The sequence below is a fragment of the Lathyrus oleraceus genome, chromosome 3, assembly GCF_024323335.1.
Source record: "Lathyrus oleraceus cultivar Zhongwan6 chromosome 3, CAAS_Psat_ZW6_1.0, whole genome shotgun sequence".
Lineage (NCBI taxonomy): Eukaryota > Viridiplantae > Streptophyta > Magnoliopsida > Fabales > Fabaceae > Lathyrus > Lathyrus oleraceus.
The window spans coordinates 103,745,700-103,765,015 of NC_066581.1; the positions used below are offsets into that span (position 1 = coordinate 103,745,700).

The 19,316-nt window shown below is 30.5% G+C and overlaps 1 protein-coding gene and 1 long non-coding RNA gene across 2 annotated transcripts; both read right to left on the minus strand.

The window, feature by feature from the left end:
- Positions 1-9,112: 9,112 nt before the first annotated feature.
- On the minus strand, positions 9,113-10,634 carry LOC127125643 (uncharacterized protein At3g28850). The gene has a single exon (XM_051054425.1). It carries the CDS (start codon positions 10,540-10,542, stop codon positions 9,313-9,315), a length of 1,230 nt encoding a protein of 409 aa, XP_050910382.1. The 5' UTR covers positions 10,543-10,634; the 3' UTR covers positions 9,113-9,312.
- Positions 10,635-13,565: 2,931 nt separating this feature from the next.
- On the minus strand, positions 13,566-15,050 carry LOC127125644 (uncharacterized). The gene is made up of 7 exons (XR_007804774.1): positions 14,944-15,050; positions 14,716-14,856; positions 14,484-14,625; positions 14,324-14,409; positions 14,163-14,194; positions 13,904-14,003; positions 13,566-13,739 (listed from the first exon to the last, which is right to left on the minus strand). It is a non-coding gene; the product is annotated as an uncharacterized LOC127125644 (long non-coding RNA).
- Between the last annotated feature and the right edge of the window lie 4,266 nt (positions 15,051-19,316).

Sequence of the window (19,316 nt, forward strand, 5' to 3'; positions counted from 1 at the left end):
CCTGGGTTAACCGGTTAACGCAAGACAGAATTTAATTATTTTAATTATCATAACAGTGTTAACCGGTTAACACCCTGGGTTAACAGGTTAACGCAAGACAGAAAGCTGTTCCTACGCTAACACGAAATAGAATGCAGATTTCCCCGCATTTTTCGCCGTTTGAGGACTTCCGGACCTCCGATTTCGATTCCGTAAAAAGCTACACTTCCAGGAAATTACGACTCATCCAAATATAGGTTCATTCACAGTTTTAACGTAATTTATTCATCACAATTCAAGGGTATTTCTCAAAACCTAATTAGAGTCGATTCAATGGCTTATTACTACCCATTACATGTTAACCCATAATACCCATTAAACGACGATAAACCCCCTTACCTGAGTTAATCCGGCAATTGATTCTTTGACCTTCAACAATCGTGAATTCTCCTCTTGAGCCCTAGCCTCTTCTTCCCCCTTTCTCAGTTTCTTCTCTTTTTTTCCCTTTTTCCACTTTTTAGTCGCTTCTCTCCTTTCACGTGAAAAAACCCTTTTTATAAATGGGACTCTTTACCGATTCCAACAATCGTTCCAATTCCAACTTTATTATTCCAATAATAATAATCCAATAATATTCCAATTATTAAATTAAATTAATAAATATACTAATAATAATATATATGAAGGGTTTATCTTTTATTTTGAAAAATAATACCCTCTCATTCATATTATCATCATAATATACTATTAAACTTAATTTAAATAATTATCATATTTTATCGGGGTGTTACAAATACCATCCTTAGCCGTTTCCAAATAAACAACACCTCTAGGAGCAGAACTTGTGATAGAAGCCTGAAACGTCTCCCAAGACTCTGGTAAAGATAGCAATAGAAATAGTCCCAAAAGTTCATCATCAAATTTGATACTCATTTCAGACATCTGATCAAGGAGCCCTTGAAATTTACCCAAGTGATTTAAAATAAAAGTCCCCTTCTTATACTTCAAAGTTATGAAGTTATTCAACAAGAACAATTTATTATTCCCTAATTTAGAGGCATACAAGGACTCTATCTCTCCCACAAAGTTTTTACATGTGTCTCATTATCAATATGATTATAAATATTATCTTCTACATATTGTCGAATGAAACCACATTACATATTGATGCTTAAACTCTCATTCTTCATCAGACACAAAATCTGGCTTTGTGGAACTAAAAACCAGTAAATGCATTTTCTTCACAAATAATCAAAGATCAACACCAAATGAATCTTGTTGAATAACTTCACAAACTCAGGATGTCAAAAATATATCAGCAATAACATATGATTCCTCCTTGGTTTTGGTCGAACACGTGTATTTATCCTGATGAATTAGTTTAACATATCTTTCGTTTCCGTGAATGAACCTCTTATGGTAGACCGATATGTAGATCTTGCCTTATACACCCGCATTGTACTCATTAATTTATTAGGATCTCAATCATTCAAAACGGTAACTATGAACCTCAGCGCCCTGTTGTATTTTGTTATTTCATTCATAAGATGTCTTTCATGAGGTTTTAATGTCACGGCCCATTAAATCCTTAGTTAGTTCATGATTGTGAATACCACGTCTAACCGTTACATTCCAACCAATACCGTTTCACACACATCTAAACATAAATAGACATTTTACTATTTTACTAAAACTTCCTTGAGAGGAATTCTAGTTCGTGTAGTTTCCTTCTCTCTCACAATCCATAATCAATTTTTCTTTCCTCGCTTTGAGCCGATTTGTTATATCTGAATGACAATAACAACATTAATATCATGTTGTCTCCCAATAGACAATGCCCATGATAACACCTTAGCGTGGGAGGAAAATATTTATTAATTAAAACATATAATGAATAATTTTATGCCAGAGATACTATATGTCACTTAAAAGTTTCAAAAGATAAAAAACATGCAAGTAAAATATATAACATCAATGGTGAAAAACTAAATAAAATATGTAGAAGAACTATCCACCTCAAACGCAAACAAGGACAGGTGGATTAAACTACTTAATTTTTTTTATAGGTGTGAGAAAAATCTGGCATACTAGATTATCAAAATATCTGAGAAATCACCGAAAGTTTAATTTTTTTAGAGATATTTACATTTTATCGAATATTTTAAAAAGAGATTAATTATTATACACTGTCAGTGTAAAAAGTTTTACATTGTCGATTCATCACCATCACCCGTTTGCATTACTTTATAGATTTTTAAAATAAAAGTCAAACTTGTTTTAATATCCAACGTCTATGATTAACTGACGGTGTAAAATTCTTTTACACTGTCAGTGTATATCAGTTAAATTCTTTTAAAAATCAATAAAAATCATATCGGATTTTTAAAATCCTGTAGAAAAGTGAAAATTTCACCATTATTAGTACAATTTATATCAGATTTTTGAAATATTCTATCAGTTTTTTAGTTTTTTTTACTTGTTCTTTGAAAGTAAATTTTGTTAATCAACCACTAATTTGAGATGGGGTAAATAATAGAAATAACATTTTGTTAGTCTTAAAAATTGAGGGTGTTAGATATTAACAACAAGGATGCCCTAATAAATTCTCTAACAAATCAATGAGACCTCCTCAAAACCCATTAGAATGTCTTCAATGCTTGTCAACGTAGAGCCTTTGTGAGTAATTCTGTCCTCCATATCCCACTTATTCTCCTTCGCCGTAATAAAAGAGTTGCTAACAGATTGCAATTCCGTCACCAAAATATCATTATAAAAATTTAATTTTTATTTTAAAAATCTATAAAATAATGCAAACGAAGGAAGATTAATGAAACATGTAAATTTATAAAATTAGGTCTTGAAAACTAAATTTAAATATAACATTGTTGCATGTTATTGAATTTATCAATATTACTAATATGAACTAACTATACTGTAAATTATATTGTAGTATAGATATAAAGAATGATAAAATAAAAGAAAAGAAAAGAAAAAGAAAATGTAAAAATTATTAAATATGATACTATAAGATTATAAATCTATATAAAATAGTATAAATAAATAATTTCATATCATAATTTATAAAATAGGACTAAAGTGAATGAAAAAAACTAAGTTTAAATATAACATTAATTTGAGAGTGATATATTATTGAATTTGACAATATTGCTAGTAGGAAGTAGATAATTATAGTATTCAAATATTTGGTAAGATTTTATAGTAATTAAATATTAAATTATGATCCTACAATAAAAAATAATTTAATACAGAATATTCAAACTATTATAATATAGAAAATAAAATTAAAAAAGAAATAAATTGTAATAAATGGTTTTGAACTATGGTTGAGTTTCAAAACAAAGTCTATATAACATAAGTCAAATTGATATTAATATTCATAAGAGTTCATTAATAAATGCATAAAATTGTAGAGACAAAGAAGCCTCAACCAACTAAAAGAGAAAACTGAATCTAACTTTCATCGTATCCATGATTCCTACCATTGGATCTTTTGCTTTATCCATAGTTGCCTTCTGCTGCAACATCAATAGAAAAAAAAGATTAATCAGACTCCTGATTTATGAAATAGTAATCTTTATGATTGAAATCAGCCACAACTTTTGATTGTACTCCAATCTTCTTCGTAATGTCTATGTTCCCTACTTATAGTGATCGTTATCCTTTTGAAATCACTATATATAAATCAGCATTGTCTCTCCCTGGTTTAAACATACAATCAATCATTAAAAATTATATTGAAAAAAGTCAGCCACAAAATACATGAGTTGAAACATAACCAATTGAATTAGAGAAGTCCCTTTCTGTACAAATTAGAGGAGACAATATATTCAGAAAAATCAGAACAGAAAAGTCAATCCTCCAAAATCCCTTGTTACCAAGTCGAGTGCAGAAGCGGAATATGGCAAACAAGCTTCATATACAACAAGTATCCGCTTTGGCCCGACTTGCAGACATCTTCACTAAGCCTCTTACCTCAACTTTGTTCGATAACTTTCGTGACAAACCATCATAAGTTTGAGGGGGAGTATTGAAATGTAAATATAGTAATGAAGTGAAGGTGTATGATAGGTTGGTTAGGGTGCATGATAGGTAATTAAAGTATGCATAAATTGGTTAAAATGTAACTAACTTCACCCTTGTATATATAATGAGAATGATCATATGCACAATCATGTTCATCAGTGGCGGTGCAATTCCCTTACTTAATAGAATGAAAGATTGGCATTATGTTTAGATCAGGGATTAATGATTATATGTTTAGTTTTTCAAGAACTTAATATCCAAAAAAAATTGTCCAATCCAGCGAGAATTGTTAATATTAATTAATATTAGTTATTCTCAAACTATACCATACATAAAAAAGGAAACAAATTATCAAAAACTATATCACAAATTTTATAAATATTTAAAATAAATAAAAAAACTATAAACATATTTTCAACTCATATATTATCTGATAAGATTCTTAACAATATCAATACCAACTGAGTTCCCTTTTCTGTGACATTTGTCGTGTTGTGAAAGTATAAAAGGAAGAAAGTTGAATCAGTGATATGTTTTAGGCATGGATAACAAAAAAATTTCAAAAATATTTATAGTGTGATGATGAAATATATAAGCTAACATAGACTCCTAATTATGCTTTAAGTTATCAATTCAACATTACAATGATCAACACACAAAAATTTGACAATGTTTTTTGTATTGACAGCCATAAGAAAAATTACACCTCTAGATTGAAGATGCAAGTTTGTACCTTAAGGAATGTCTTCAAATCAATTCCCAATAATTTGTTTTGATATATCAATTTAGACTAGTAAATAAGATGTAAGAAAAATACTGAGAAAGTAATAATCATCTCAAATAACTAAAACATTGACACCACAATTAAGATTAGCATGCGTACAATTGGAAAGTCAGAGCTTCGTAGTTCGGCTCAAAAATGACGTATTTGTTTGGTTATTTTTACTGAACAGTATTGACGTTCGCACGCTACTGTTGGAGCACCTTTATTTTGAGGTTATTTATCTTCCCACATTTACATTCCTTCGAAGTTTATTTTCGTCTACTTGCACTGTACCAGACTCAAGTCTCCGATTGGAGGGGGTTCTTATTTTATTTAACTTTATTTACGTTTTAACTACCTTGTCTATTTAGTTTCCTCGCATTTTATTTCCCGCATTTTATTTTCCCTAATTTAATTTCCTCGCCTTTGCCTTTAAAAACCATTTTATTTAAATTTGTCATTATGTTTAATTCAAAATACAAACCAAATACTTTTTTGTTTACCGTAATCATGTCTAGCTAATTTGTTCGTACTATTATGTGAAGACTGTCATTTGACGGTACTCTGTCCGTTATTTCTTCAGGATTACAATTGTGGGTTATTTTGTTTTAATGCAATTTTTCTGAAATTAATCTACTATGTTACTACGAAAGTAGGATAGTGATAACGTTAGGTAAGATCGAAAGCCGTCTGACACTAAAGATTAAAATTGGTTTATTTTTGGTTAGTAAATTCTGCGAAAGAACTTTATTAATTATCTAGGAGGTTTAATATTTCTAGAAGGTGGTTTTAAAACTATTTGTGAAAGCGCGCGCCTATAGGTTAGGACCCGGTCAACTGAGCGGAAGTTGGGGACCCTTTTTATTTAAACTTTCCAATCAAAATCACTTTTCAACTGGGTAAAGAGTCCAATTCCTTAAAATAGGATTTACTACTTTAACGCAATAAGCGCCGGTCATATGTGATAGTGGACTGTATAAATTAAGGAGTAAAATTAGGTTTTGAATACGAGAAAGCGACAATTCTTGTTTAATTGCTTTTCAAGGTAGAAAATATTGCCCCGCATAGTAATCCTATTTAGAAACAACCAAGAGTGTTGTTAATTGATGTGAATCACGTTCTAGTATTACTTGTCTGAATTTATTAAAGTTTATTATTTCATCTTTTTCCATTCTTAATTTTATTTCCTTTGATAAACACCGTAAAAATTAGAAATGATAAATTTGACTATTGGTCTTTGTGGGATCGTTATCTTTTAAAACTACGCGATAGACTGTGTACTTGCAGTTAGTTAATCCGATAGACTCATAATCTTGTGAACAATGTCCAATAAATTTTACTTTTGGCGTGCCTTGATCCTCAAATTACTAAGGAGCTTTGATATTTTATATTTAAAGAAGATTATGCTTATTTTTAAAGCAATGGTGAGGGTATTCGCTATGAAGAGCTGGAAGAATGTCAGATGAAAAAGAGAAAGAGGCGCAGGTGGAACATATTAATGTTATTACTATCGAGACAAACCAGTTTCGGGGGAGCTCACAAAGACGAGTGATCAGTTGCCGAAAATGGGGAACGAGATATAGTATTTTTAGGTATACTCATCTATTGGCTGAAAAGGTGCTATTGTTGGCTCTAGAAATAAAGGAGAAAGACACAACCCTTTCGTCTTTCCATATGACACTATCCAAAATTGAGTTTGCTTTAGCTGTGGTGACTCAAGTAGTGCATTCCTCTTGAAAGAGGTTAAATAAGCTAAAAATATATTTGAACAAAGCTCGGGTGGGTTGGAAGAAGGCTCAATATGACTTCTAAGAGACATATCTTGAAAACCCGGATTTATCCAAAGAGTATGCAAAGCTAGTGGAAGACAATTATTCCATTCTATAAGTTTCATTTGAGAATGCACCGAGGCAGGTGAAATTTTTCCATCCTAGAGTGTAAATATCAAAGGAACAAATTCTCTGTAAGCAGGAGATGATGGATGGAAGGAAAATTAGTATTGAGTCAAACTCATAGTTTTTTTTGTTGTCCGGATGCTCTTTCTTGATGTAACACTTATTGTAGACTAAACTTATACTCTCCATTATTGTTTTTATGCTATTTCTCTTTCTATATTTGCTTACCGTTATTTTTACCTGTTATGTGTGTTGCCTTGTGTTCGAGTTCTCTTCATTGGGAATTGGCTGACATCCGAGGTTGTGCTCCAAATTTTTATTAGACACCTCTGGGGACCATGCCAGCTAAGAGTCGGATCCCCTTCCCTGCCCTAGGTTTGAAATTAGTTCAAGGCTAACGTAGAGGGACTCACCATATGCACTCTAGAGTTTCTAACTACCAAGAGGGGAGGGGTGAGCCACAATCACCACTTTGTTTTGTAGTATGTCATCTTTATCTCCACGAGTTTGTTGTGAGGTTTTGATTACTTTAGTCGTACATCTATGGTATTTGTGACAACACACATTAGTCGTGCACATCATTTAAGGTCATAAAAAAAATTGGTGAAATTTTAATTTGTTGCCATGTAAGAGATGTTACATAATAATGCAAAACAAATTTTACACGTGTTGAACAAAGATACTTAACCAAGAGATTGTGACAATACTTGTTGATCTCTTGGCATCTCGATGCATTGTATCATTGTCGTCTTTAGCCTGCCTTTGTAATTATCTTCTGCAATTATCATCTTAGAGCAATTCATGTCATACATGGTGGAAGCACAACCCCTTCTTTTGGTGGTCGATCATAATTTCTCCCAATTGTTTGATAAGAAAAACCGTGTTGATTTCCATTGCATTCTCTTAACCTTTTCCATCTCTGTTGCACTACAATGTTTTGTGTATCCTTCGAGCTCCAGCCAAATCATCATATATTGTTACTGCCTTTGTCATAGAGGTTATGATATTTCTTATTTAGATCGAACAAGCAAATTCTCTTCTTTAGTCATGTATGCTCAAAACAATAGTACAAAAAATAAAACTTAAATTTCACAATTTGCAGAAGTATTTTTTTCAATGTTTTAAAACTCAAACTGATTATTGATCCGATCATGCTATTGGGTCACTGGGTTACTGGTCGGACCAGTGGGTCATTGGTTGGACCAGATGATTTTTAATGTGATTTTGTTTTATTTGGTAACATGATTTTTTTCAAAATTTTTGTTAATTTATAGTATTATTATATTATTTAATTAATTTTCTAATTTTTTAAATTTATTATATTATTTTATTGTATGATTAATAATAAATAAGTTTAATGAGAATTGCATTCGAGAAAATTATTGCATATATAGAATATATAACTCTCTTCTCTTTGATAAATTCAACATCAAAGAGATTTATGATGTCATTGATAAAACTACAATCCTTATAATTTTATAAGATTACATATTCGATTCTTAAAATTTTACAAAATTTCAATTTTATAATTTTAATATTATTTATTTATTATAAATAATTAACTAAATATTAATAAAACCGAATTTTAAAATAGGAGTGTCAAAACTTAAGAAAAATGAAAATATATGATCAAAATTATAATTAAGCTAAAAAATAAACATAATCAATTCGCCGATTTAAGAAATACACCCGTTTTTGGTCTTATCACTAAATCGACCCGATCACATCGATTTCACTAAATCAATTGCAATTATAATTCGATGATCTTACCAGACCGCTTTATCCTCCGATTCACGACAGTATGATAGATCGAAACGATACGAGTGTTAAAACATTGATTTTTTTAAAATCAAGGCACATGCATAATAATAATAATAATAATAATAATAATAATAATAATAATAATAATAATAATAATAATAATAATAATAACTTATGTCTTAGGAACACTCACTTAGGGGTACAAGTTAAGAATTAAATGAAGAAATATTATCTTAAAAATAATAATAATAATAATAGGGTTTTGTTAACTTGTGCCCTTGGGGCATTTCAAGAAATCAAATGCATGCGCTCCAAAAGAATACTTCTATAAGTGTATCATTAACTTGTGTCCTTGGGACACATATTAGCATTAGCCATAATAATATCCACAATACTGAATTCTTTGACCAAGGCAATAAATGAAATAAGCGAGTTAAAGAGTCAAAGAGAGAGTTAGAACAAGTATGAAATGTTCTTTTAATGACGAAGAGTCAAAGAGAGAGATTTAAGGGATATCAGTTACTAGCATACTAGTATCAGTTACAAGCATACAAGTGTAATTACCAACCCTTCATCTTCTGCAAAATGAAATTCCACACTATCTAAACAATATTTTGAACAAGAGTAACACCTCTCTTAAACGTGTTTAAAGTGCCAAACACACGCATGATACTTATAAATTTGAATTGGATTAGTCAATAAACATTCAGTGTCCCAAATACAAGGCATAAAATAATCAAATCAACAAACAAATTAGGGACTAAAACACTCTTTAGAACCCTACTCCTACAAACATGACAACAAATAACACATATCAAACATCATTCTTGGTTAAACCATCCCAAAATACAAACACACAAACACAAGTTTTCAACAACATATAGAACAACGAATAATCCCATTCTCATTACAATAACCACACTTAACACTTTTCTTCATCTTCTCATCCAAAACCTTACAACTTCCATTACATTCCTTACACATCACAAACCTCATTCCTCCACACCCTTCACAAACTCCTAATGCCGTCGGAATCCCTTCCAAAAGAACACCCAATTTCTCTTCATCTTCCAACTTCACAACCTCATCAACTCCTCCAATAAATCTTCCCTTCACAAACACTACCGGAACTTGTACTTGTTTCATTCCGATTAGCTTCTTCAATTCCTCCTTAAACCCGGAATCCATAGACACGTCGCGCTCGCGCAAACACACGCAGTAAGATTCAATGATCGATCGAACTTTATTACAATCCTCAAAAGTTTTTCTGATTCCTCTTAACGTGGTTGTGTAAATCACAACAGAATTTTCTCCTCCCGGAGGACACTTGTTTTCATACAAATTCAAAACGGTAATTGAGTCAAGAGATTTTCTGGCTCTTCGTGTTTTTGGAGTAGCAAAAACAATTCTCTTGATTTGTTCTTCCTCTTCCGAATGTTCCTTTTCATAGGATTCAAGAAGTTCCGGTTCAAACAAAGGACTAGAAACCGAAACCGAACCGGTACTCTTTCTCTCATTCCCAAAACTGTTTCTTTTAGCAGAAAACGGAGAACCTTTAACAGAATTTGTGGCAGATTTTAAAATCCCCTTAGGACTATAACTATAATCCAAACGACGAACACCGCCTCTAACCATATTAGTAACTTGAACCTTATTCTCCTTCCCCGAGGATTTCTTGAGTGTGGTTTTCGGTGACCCGAATTGATTAAGAAACTTCAAAGGACTTCTGTTATCAGAAGCCAAAAAGCCACGAAGAAAAGGTGCGGACTTTGGGCTTTTCTTGGGGATATTCGAAATGGGTACTCCTTCTTCAAGACCCTCCATGAGTTCCCAAGCATTGATGTTGATGACAGTTTCGGTTTCTTTGTCTCTCTGGGTTGGTGATGGTGATGGGTTTGGTTTCGACACTGATTCTGGTTCTGTTTGGGAAACTTGTGAAACATTGGAATCTGAAGAGTCATTGCTGTTGTTGACGATGTTGTTTTTCTTGTCTAGACTGAGTGCTCCATAGGTTGAGGAAGTGAGAGAAACGACATGGTTAAGGTAATCATTTTCTTCGGTGATGTCTTTTTTGATGAGTTTAGAGGAAACGCAACCCATGAATGATGGTGATGGGTTTGAGGAAGAACAAACCTCTGTTACTTTCTCTCTCTCTAACTCTGTGATTTTTGTTTGGTAGTTTTATCAAGGTTGTGTTACAAACCAACGGCTCTTACGTTGTCCTAACGGTTACCTCAACCACAATGGGCCCAACGGTCAAAAAATTCGAATCCTTTTTCCTAATGTGAAATCGGTTTTTCTTTCCACTATTTTTAGCTATCATTAATTATAAATAATTTTTAACAGATTACGTTTTTGGTTAACTGATGGATAATTTTATTATGAGATTAATTATTATGTCAGGTGTAAAAAGTTTTATATTATTAATTCATTATCAACATTTCTTTATATTATTTTATTATTTTATAGATAATTAAAGAGATTAAAGATAATGTACTGTCGATGTAAATTTTTTTTACACTATCATTTAATAGAATTATAACGTTATGCTATTTCATACCAATATTTTAAAATTAAATATGTGATTTGGCTGGATGCACGTCTCTCATTGATTGACAGTGTAAAAATATGCATAATTTTTTTCTCATAATTAAAATAAAAATTAAATTTATTTTAAAATTAAATATTTATGATTAATAAAAAAAAGTTTAGGAGTAATTTTTTTACAATACATTTTAATTTTTTTTTTGGATTTAATTAAAATAAACTGACAGTCTAAAAAGATTTTACACCGTCATTAATTTTAAACGTTGAATATTGAAATAAGTTTGACTTTTATTTTAAAAATTTAAGAAGTAATGCAAATAAGTGATGGTGATGAATCGACAATGTAAAATTTTTTACACTGACAATACATAATAATTAGTCCCTTTCTTTTTTGAGATTAATTACTATACACTGTCAGAGTAAAATATTTTACACAATCGATTTATCACCATCATCCGTTTGCATTACTTTATAGGTTTTTAAAATAAAAGTCAAACTTGTTTCAACATCCAACGACTATAATTAACTGACAGTGTAAAATCCTTTTACATTGTCGGTGTATTTCAATTAAATCCTTCTTTTTTATATAAAAAATAATAATATATATTAAAAGTGTAAAATATTTAACATTATTAATCAACTACCATTCAGACCGGTACTTAGGTACTCGTTTCTTCATTTTTTAACATTTATGAATGAAAATATAATCTCTATTTTATATTTAAATATAATTTTAAAAAATTACACCATATGAAAGTTAATAAAAAAAGGAAAAAATTATATCAAAATAAAATATTCCTTTTATATATTGTTATAGACGACGAACGTATATTCTACTAAGTCACATTTTTATTTTTAAAATATTGATATAACATTGCTGAATATTAAAATTTCATTGAATAACGTTATAAAATTATTTTATACCACGGAGTCAGAAATATTAATAAGTGGGGGTAAATAAATTTTAATTAAATTATTGTATGATTAATTTATTTTTAATATTATTAAAAAAATATTTTTATGATATAATCAATTTTTTATTTAATATTTAATATTTTATATTGTTAGATATTTAATTTTTTACAAAATTATTGTTGAAATGGAAAAAAAGAATATACATCAACAATTTAAAATAATTTTACACTGTCAACCAATCAATTTATATTCTGTCAAATCATATTTATATTTTAAAATTACATTAATGACATGACATATTAATGAATTTTTATTGAAAAATAATATAAAATTATTTTATAATTTCAAGGCACCATCTTTAATCTTTATTAAAAAAATTGTATTGCTCATAATTTTTGTCTACAACAAAAAATAATTTTTAAAATAAATACTTCATTTTTTAAAAATTGTTGATTTATAATATCAAAAAATAAATATATCAATAAAGATAAAATATTTTACCAGTATATTTTTAAGAAAATATTAATTTAGTAGAAAAAATATCTTAAATTATATTTAAAATAAATATTAAGTTATAAATAATATAAAAAACCTAATATAATTAATTTTAAAAAGTAAGTGGGGGCAATAGCCCCGTTACTCTATAGGTCCCTCCGTCCTTGCCAATGTATATTGCAGTAGTAGTACAATTTACCTATTGCATTCAAAACAATGTGTCTGGGATAAAAAAAATGTGTTTTTGAAAGATTAAAAATTATAATTTCAGAAATATTATTTATTTGAAATCACAAAAACTGTACTATTATCAATGTTTTTGATATTAATTTAAAATTTTAAGAATAATTTTAAAATTTAAGATTTTAATTAAATAAATGTGCTAAAATATTTGGAAGTCAAAATATATTTTAAACAGTTTACTATTCATAAAAAACCCTCATTTTCTTCCTCTAATAAAAATAGTTATTTTTTTTTGGTTAAAAATAGTTTTTTCTACCTTTATCATTTATAAAAATATTCTTTGCTAAATATCCTCATTAATTTTTTTTCAATAATATTGTTGTAATTATATGTTATTTAAACGTGATTATAATTTAATTTTTCATCATTTTTTTGTCTATTCTTAATTATAAATATTAATAAATTCAACCAAAGTAACTTTGTTTATTTTTTGGTGGATAGGAAGGAAATGACTTATTAGGGGTGGACAAACGGTCGGGTCCGGTCGGTTTCGGGTCCAAAAACCCAAACCAAGATAAACCGTGGATGAAGAAAATAGACCCAATTTTGGTTAATTTAATATCGGTTAAATTCGGTTTCGGTTTGACGGTTTGACGGGTATCTCGGTTGGATATATACGGGTTGTGCCTATTTAAAATTGCAGCCCAACTACAAGAAAGTTAACTTTTCTTTTAATATTTTAAAATAATTTATTTTAACATAAAATTGACTAGTCAGATTTTTCTATATCTATAACATCATTCATCACAAAGTCATTGAATATAGGATATCATTATATAAAATCAAATCCATATATCAAGCTCAAGGCTATTAATAAATATATTATCAATCACATGTCTAATTATCTTAACATTTAGCATTATAACAACACTATTAATATAGACACAACACATCTAAAGTTATAATTACAATCATCGATAGTGAGTATCAAAGAAGTTTAAAACCATCCAACAAGCAACATGATCAATAATTCATCCAACAAGAAGGACAAATATTGTGATTGTAGTTCTTGAGATAAAGATATAGATAAACCATTATGCATTGTTGAATTGGCATATTTGTTGAATTGGGGTATGTTGAATCTGCATATGCTGAACCTAACAATTTAATACAATAAGGGAAACATGAATAACATTAACACTGATTGTTGCAAAGTACAACCAAAAATAAAGGAACAGCCAAAATATTGATGCAGTGGTTTTTGACATAACATTCTTTTAATTCTTATTTCAATTGATTGTTTAATAGAGGAAATAAATACCTTGATATCAACGGAACCTATTGTTTGTACACCAATTAAATCTATTGAGCATTCACTTTCCCATGGTTCAACTCAGCAATGCCTATTCTAGAGCTTGACCCTATAAAGAGGAAAGAGCATGGGAAAATTATAAGGTTCCATTCTTGATAAATCATCATTTAACAATTACATGAAAATTAAATGAAACAATATTTAATTATAACAAGTACCTCAATCACAACTACATGGAAAGTTAATGTTGCTTGGAACCGTTACTTACTGTTATAGAGTTTTGTGGCTTTCAATTCACAACTACATGGAAATTAAATGAAACAATATTTTAAAACTACAGGAAAATGTATTAAATGAATTAAGTCAGTTTTGATAAATCATCTATTCACAACCACATGGACAAATCAGTTTTGTTATAAAATAAAGTACCTCTTTGACAAATGAGCAGTCTCATAGTAAGCAAGCCAAACATTTGAAAACAAAATGCCAAATTCCAACAAGCAAAACATCTTAATCTGAAATGAATTTGAATAGATTATAAGTATAATGAATGTTAAATTAAAACTGATATATAGTAATTAAACATTACCTAATTTCATTGAAGCTTGAGTGAGTGCCAAGATTCATCACAGAAAATTTGACCTCCCAAAAAAGGCTTACAAAATATAATTATGTGTTGTGCCAAGATGTACAAGTCATATATGACTCCAAAATATCAAAATGATTTCAAACTGTGGAAAAATAAATAAAAGCAGAATTAGTATAATATAAATTAAGTATAAAAAAGTAGAAATAATTATGCAAAATAGTCATTATCTTACAAAATTAGAAGCATCATATTTCTCAATCACAACCTATTGGTTGTGTTTGAGTAGAACCTACAGCAGCACCAGTAGCACCTCCAACTGCTGCTCCAGCTCCAGCAGCCCCAATATTTGCGGTTATGAAGCATTGTTGAAATTCTGAAACAATAAAAATGAAAATGTTATAGTTAATGGAAACCAACAAAAATATATAAATAAATAAATATTGAGCAAGAATTTTGGTACCTGATATGATTTCCTCAGTTATCCCAAACTCTTCTATGTAACTGATGTCTTTGAAATATGTACGAGCTGGCTTCAACCAGTTCTGAGTACATATCAGCCCTTCAGCCACTGCTGGACTCAAAGAATATAAAACCCTCACCATCAACTACTCTAAATGGGTGTTCATCAAGGATAACAAACAGAGTTATTGCCTTTCTACAAGCTTCTTTATCAAACTTTGGGCTAACAGAAATCAAGCCACCACTACCAAAAGCAAGGTTGGTTTGTTTCAGGTCATTTTCTAGGTAAGGATTTTTGTAACAAATTTTGGAGTGGGCGAGCATGTTAGACGTTCCGTGTGATTTAGGATCACATCTATATCGTTTATGGCAATGCTTACAGGCAGCAGTTCGTTCCACAACATCAGTTAATTCGATAAAATGGTCCCAACATGAAGATTTTTTCTTGGGACCATCCGCATTAGGCCTCCTTCTCTTTCTACTATGGTCAATAGGAGGGATAAGAGCCTCAGTTGCAGCTGCAAACGATTAATAAAGCATACAAAAATACACTTAGTAAAACAAAAACATTTACATAAAAAAGAACACTAGTTAATAAATTATTTATTTTTCACATACTGTATCTACTAATGAGCATGAAAGAAACACTAGTAATAAGTAGTATTAGATTATTAAAAGGAATACTAGTTATATATTTGTTTGTTCACATACTGTACAAACACAAAATCAGGTTAAAAGGAATACTAGTAGTTTTAAAATATTGTATTAGATTATTAAAAGGAATACTGTATTATATATTTGTTAATTCATATCAGGTTTTTCAAAACACAAAATAAAATTAACATTTGAAAACTTCTAATAGCCTAACCAATATTTCACATTCAAACAACATAGGCAAAAAATAGAGTTAATTAACATTTACTGTCTTGTTGTTCTTGCTCCATAATTTCCAACCCAACTGGTGGTACTTCTCTACTACTATCTCCTTGCTCCATCTTTCCAATTTCCAGTCCATATAATAAAACATGTCAAAACAAAATCCAACAAAATAATTAATACAAATAAATCAAGAATCAGAGAGATAACATTAGCTATTAAATCAAGAATCAAACAGAAAAGTAACATTACCTGATTAGAGTTTTTTAGAAGAATCAGAGATCTAACATGTCAAAACAAATAAATAATGTTAGTTTATAACTTTGAAACATTAAAACTCAAATATTCATATGAAAACTCATGAACAAAGTAAAACCCTAAATATATAGAAGAAACAAAAGACTGAAAAAATAGAAGAAGAAAACGAAAATACCTTAAAGAAGATGATGAAGAAGAGTTCAGTGAACAATATACACGGTTTAGAAGAAGGATCTATGCCATATTAAGGTTTTTGCAGCGGCGACGGTGGATTAGGGTTTGAGAAGATGAACAGTTCTTGAAGAGAAAGTGAGAGAGCGTGAGATGAGAAAAGTGAGGAAATGTGTGTTTTGCTGAGTCTGAATGGAAAAAGGCTAGGGCCTTTGTGAAATTGCCAGCATGTAAAATTGTGAATTAAACCGGTTCGGTTCGGTTTTAAATGGTTCATATATATAGGTCCGAACCGGTCCAATGCTACCCATATTAAACTGTTTGGACCAACCGATTAAACCGTTTAACCGACCCAGCCCAATCCCTTTTCATTTTTTTTTTCCGGTTATGCCGGTTCCGGATCGGGCTTGGACCGTTTGTCCAGCCCTATGACTTATACTCTTAAAAATGTTGTTGCTCCGCCGCTCCAATTTTAGTGGAAAGTGCATTTGACCTAATCTTTATCCTTTTTCCAACCTTCTCCAATGGGATCACCACTAACTCATTTTCTATTTCCTTGAAACTTTAGACATTGCTTGTAAACAAAACCAACCTAACAAAGCTCTTGTAGAAAACAAAACATGTGAACTAAACCTCTACAAATGCACTTGCCAATGTCCATTTTTTCAAGCCTAGAAGATATTCAGAGAATCAGATCTATAAACTCATGGAATCTACACCCATGTATTCTTAAACTTTTTCCCTAGTCTAAAGATTTTATCCCTACAAATGTGAATCAAACTTTGGCTAAAGTATGGGTTAAGATACATGGTATATCCCAAGAGTATTGGCGCCCCAGGATAATCTTTGTCATTGCTGGTAGCTTAGGTACACTTATCTATATAGATTCCATCTCTAAGGTCACACAAGACGAACCTCTTAACTCTGCAGACGAAAACAACCAAGTTATTGATCCTGATAATGTTGTTCAAAGCAATGATGAATTGGACAAGAACATAGGCAAACAAAATTAGTTAGCAACTATAGATACAATAAGCTCAAATGAGTCGGAGTTTATAGATACAACACAACGTAATGAACCTGAAAAGAGGTTGCCTCTAACACAAGTGAAAAAGGAGGAGTTTTTGAAGCAATCCTAGGCCAATATGGCAGATATGCAAGAGGAAATACATCAGTCTTGCAATATCAATATCCCACAAGAAAATATTAAGGCAAAGAACTAGAGAAAAAGAAGCCCCCAAAATCCAAATCTAAGGCTTCGAGCATTTATAATGAAATGCATTTACTAGAATGTGAGGGGTATAGCCAACTCCCCCACAAGGTTGGTATTTAAAAAACACCTCACAACATATATACCAGACTTTTTTTCCCAAAGAAGAGCTCTAAATGAACATCTCCAATCTGCCTTTTAATTTTTTGAATCAATGAACCTCAAAATTTTTGCTTGCAATCAAAGAAATGACTCAACCCCTAACCTTTGGTTTATTTGCAAAAAATTGTTTGAGCCCCAAGTAATTGCTTGCTCAGATTAACAGGTATAATTTACAACCAATATTTATGCCGTTTTGATGGGCATCACTGCAGTTTATGCCTCTATTAGTTGTTTGTATAGAAGAAAACTTTGGATGTAATTATCTACCATAATTAACACTCTAAATGTACCTTGGAGCATAATTGGTGATTTCAAGGCCATTGTTGGTTCTCATGAATACAAAGCAACACATAATCATAACAAAATTCACATGGACGAATTCTCTAACTGGTCAGACAATAATGATAACTATGAAACACATCATGTTTCTGACTCGATGTACATGACATTTTAGCTTATTTTGTATCATTTTTATGGTGTTATGCCGGTATATTGTGTCTATTTCAAGTATTTTCCATGTAGGAGCATCTCTGCGAGAAATTGAGACAAAAACGGCATAAAGCAAAGAAAAGACCAAGATTTTTACTCATGGCATACACCGTACACTTTCCATGACGTGACACCCATGGGCGCGACTTAGCATCAAAGAAAAATCAAAGGGGCTGAGTTATGAACTCATGGCGTTCGCCATGAGGCCATGACATTCGCCATGGACTTCAAAGGGAATGTTCTCCAAAAATCGCACTCATGGTGTTCTCCATGAGGCCATGGCGTCCACCGTGGACTTTGAGGCCAGAAAAATTGCAACAAAAATACCAAGTTCTCTCCCACTTCAACACAATTTTTTGTCACTATTCCAACATAATTTTGAGACGTTTTTACCAATTTCTAGCTCTATAAATAGGCTTAGATTTTATTTTTTTGGTATTCAAGTTTTAGAGAATTAATTTTAAGCAGAAAATCCTCCATTGTAAAGCAGTTGTTTCTCACATTGAGGAACTGTTGCACCTTAGCATTTGAATTTTGGAAATTTCTATACGCACTTGGATCAATAGTAAGATAATCTTGCCGAAATTATTTTTTGAATTCAATTTCATAATTTTATTATTTCTAGATTTTATTTGCATGTTCCAATTTATTTACCAGTTGTTAATTTTTGTCTTAGTTTTGAATAGTTATTATTGTTGCTACTAGTACTTAATGTCATTGTTCTTGTCTCTCTTATTGTTCAGTGATATATATATATATATATATTACTGTTTTTAATTAATCGGTTTAGTGTTGTCTTTAGTTTAATTAGATTTCAAATCAATAACAGATTCCAATAGATATGTCAGATTAAACTCTTAGAATCCGGAATGTGAGGACTGTTTTCCAACGAGATTCGGTAAAATAAACAACACTAATTTTTTATATTAAAATAATTTATGGTTATGAATTTTGTTTCTAAAAGTTAAAATCTTTGTGTGACGGCGAAAGTATTTAGATAATGGTTTTAGGGCGACAGTGTGAAAGCGGTGTCCGATCATAAAATTCAGATTTTTTAGTTCTAAAAACAGCGACAACGCTTTATTAATTAATGAAGATTTGTTGGTTTACAAAAAGTGTTTAGAAATCGTAATTTGTACATGCGACATCATGCAACTACGATTCTGAAATACAATACGGGTGCGCGATAATGAGCAGTATTTTTAAAT

Excerpts from the sequence above, each read along its gene's own strand:
- LOC127125643 (XM_051054425.1), bottom strand. The coding sequence starts at position 10,542 with ATGGGTTGCGTTTCCTCTAAACTCATCAAAAAAGACATCACCGAAGAA.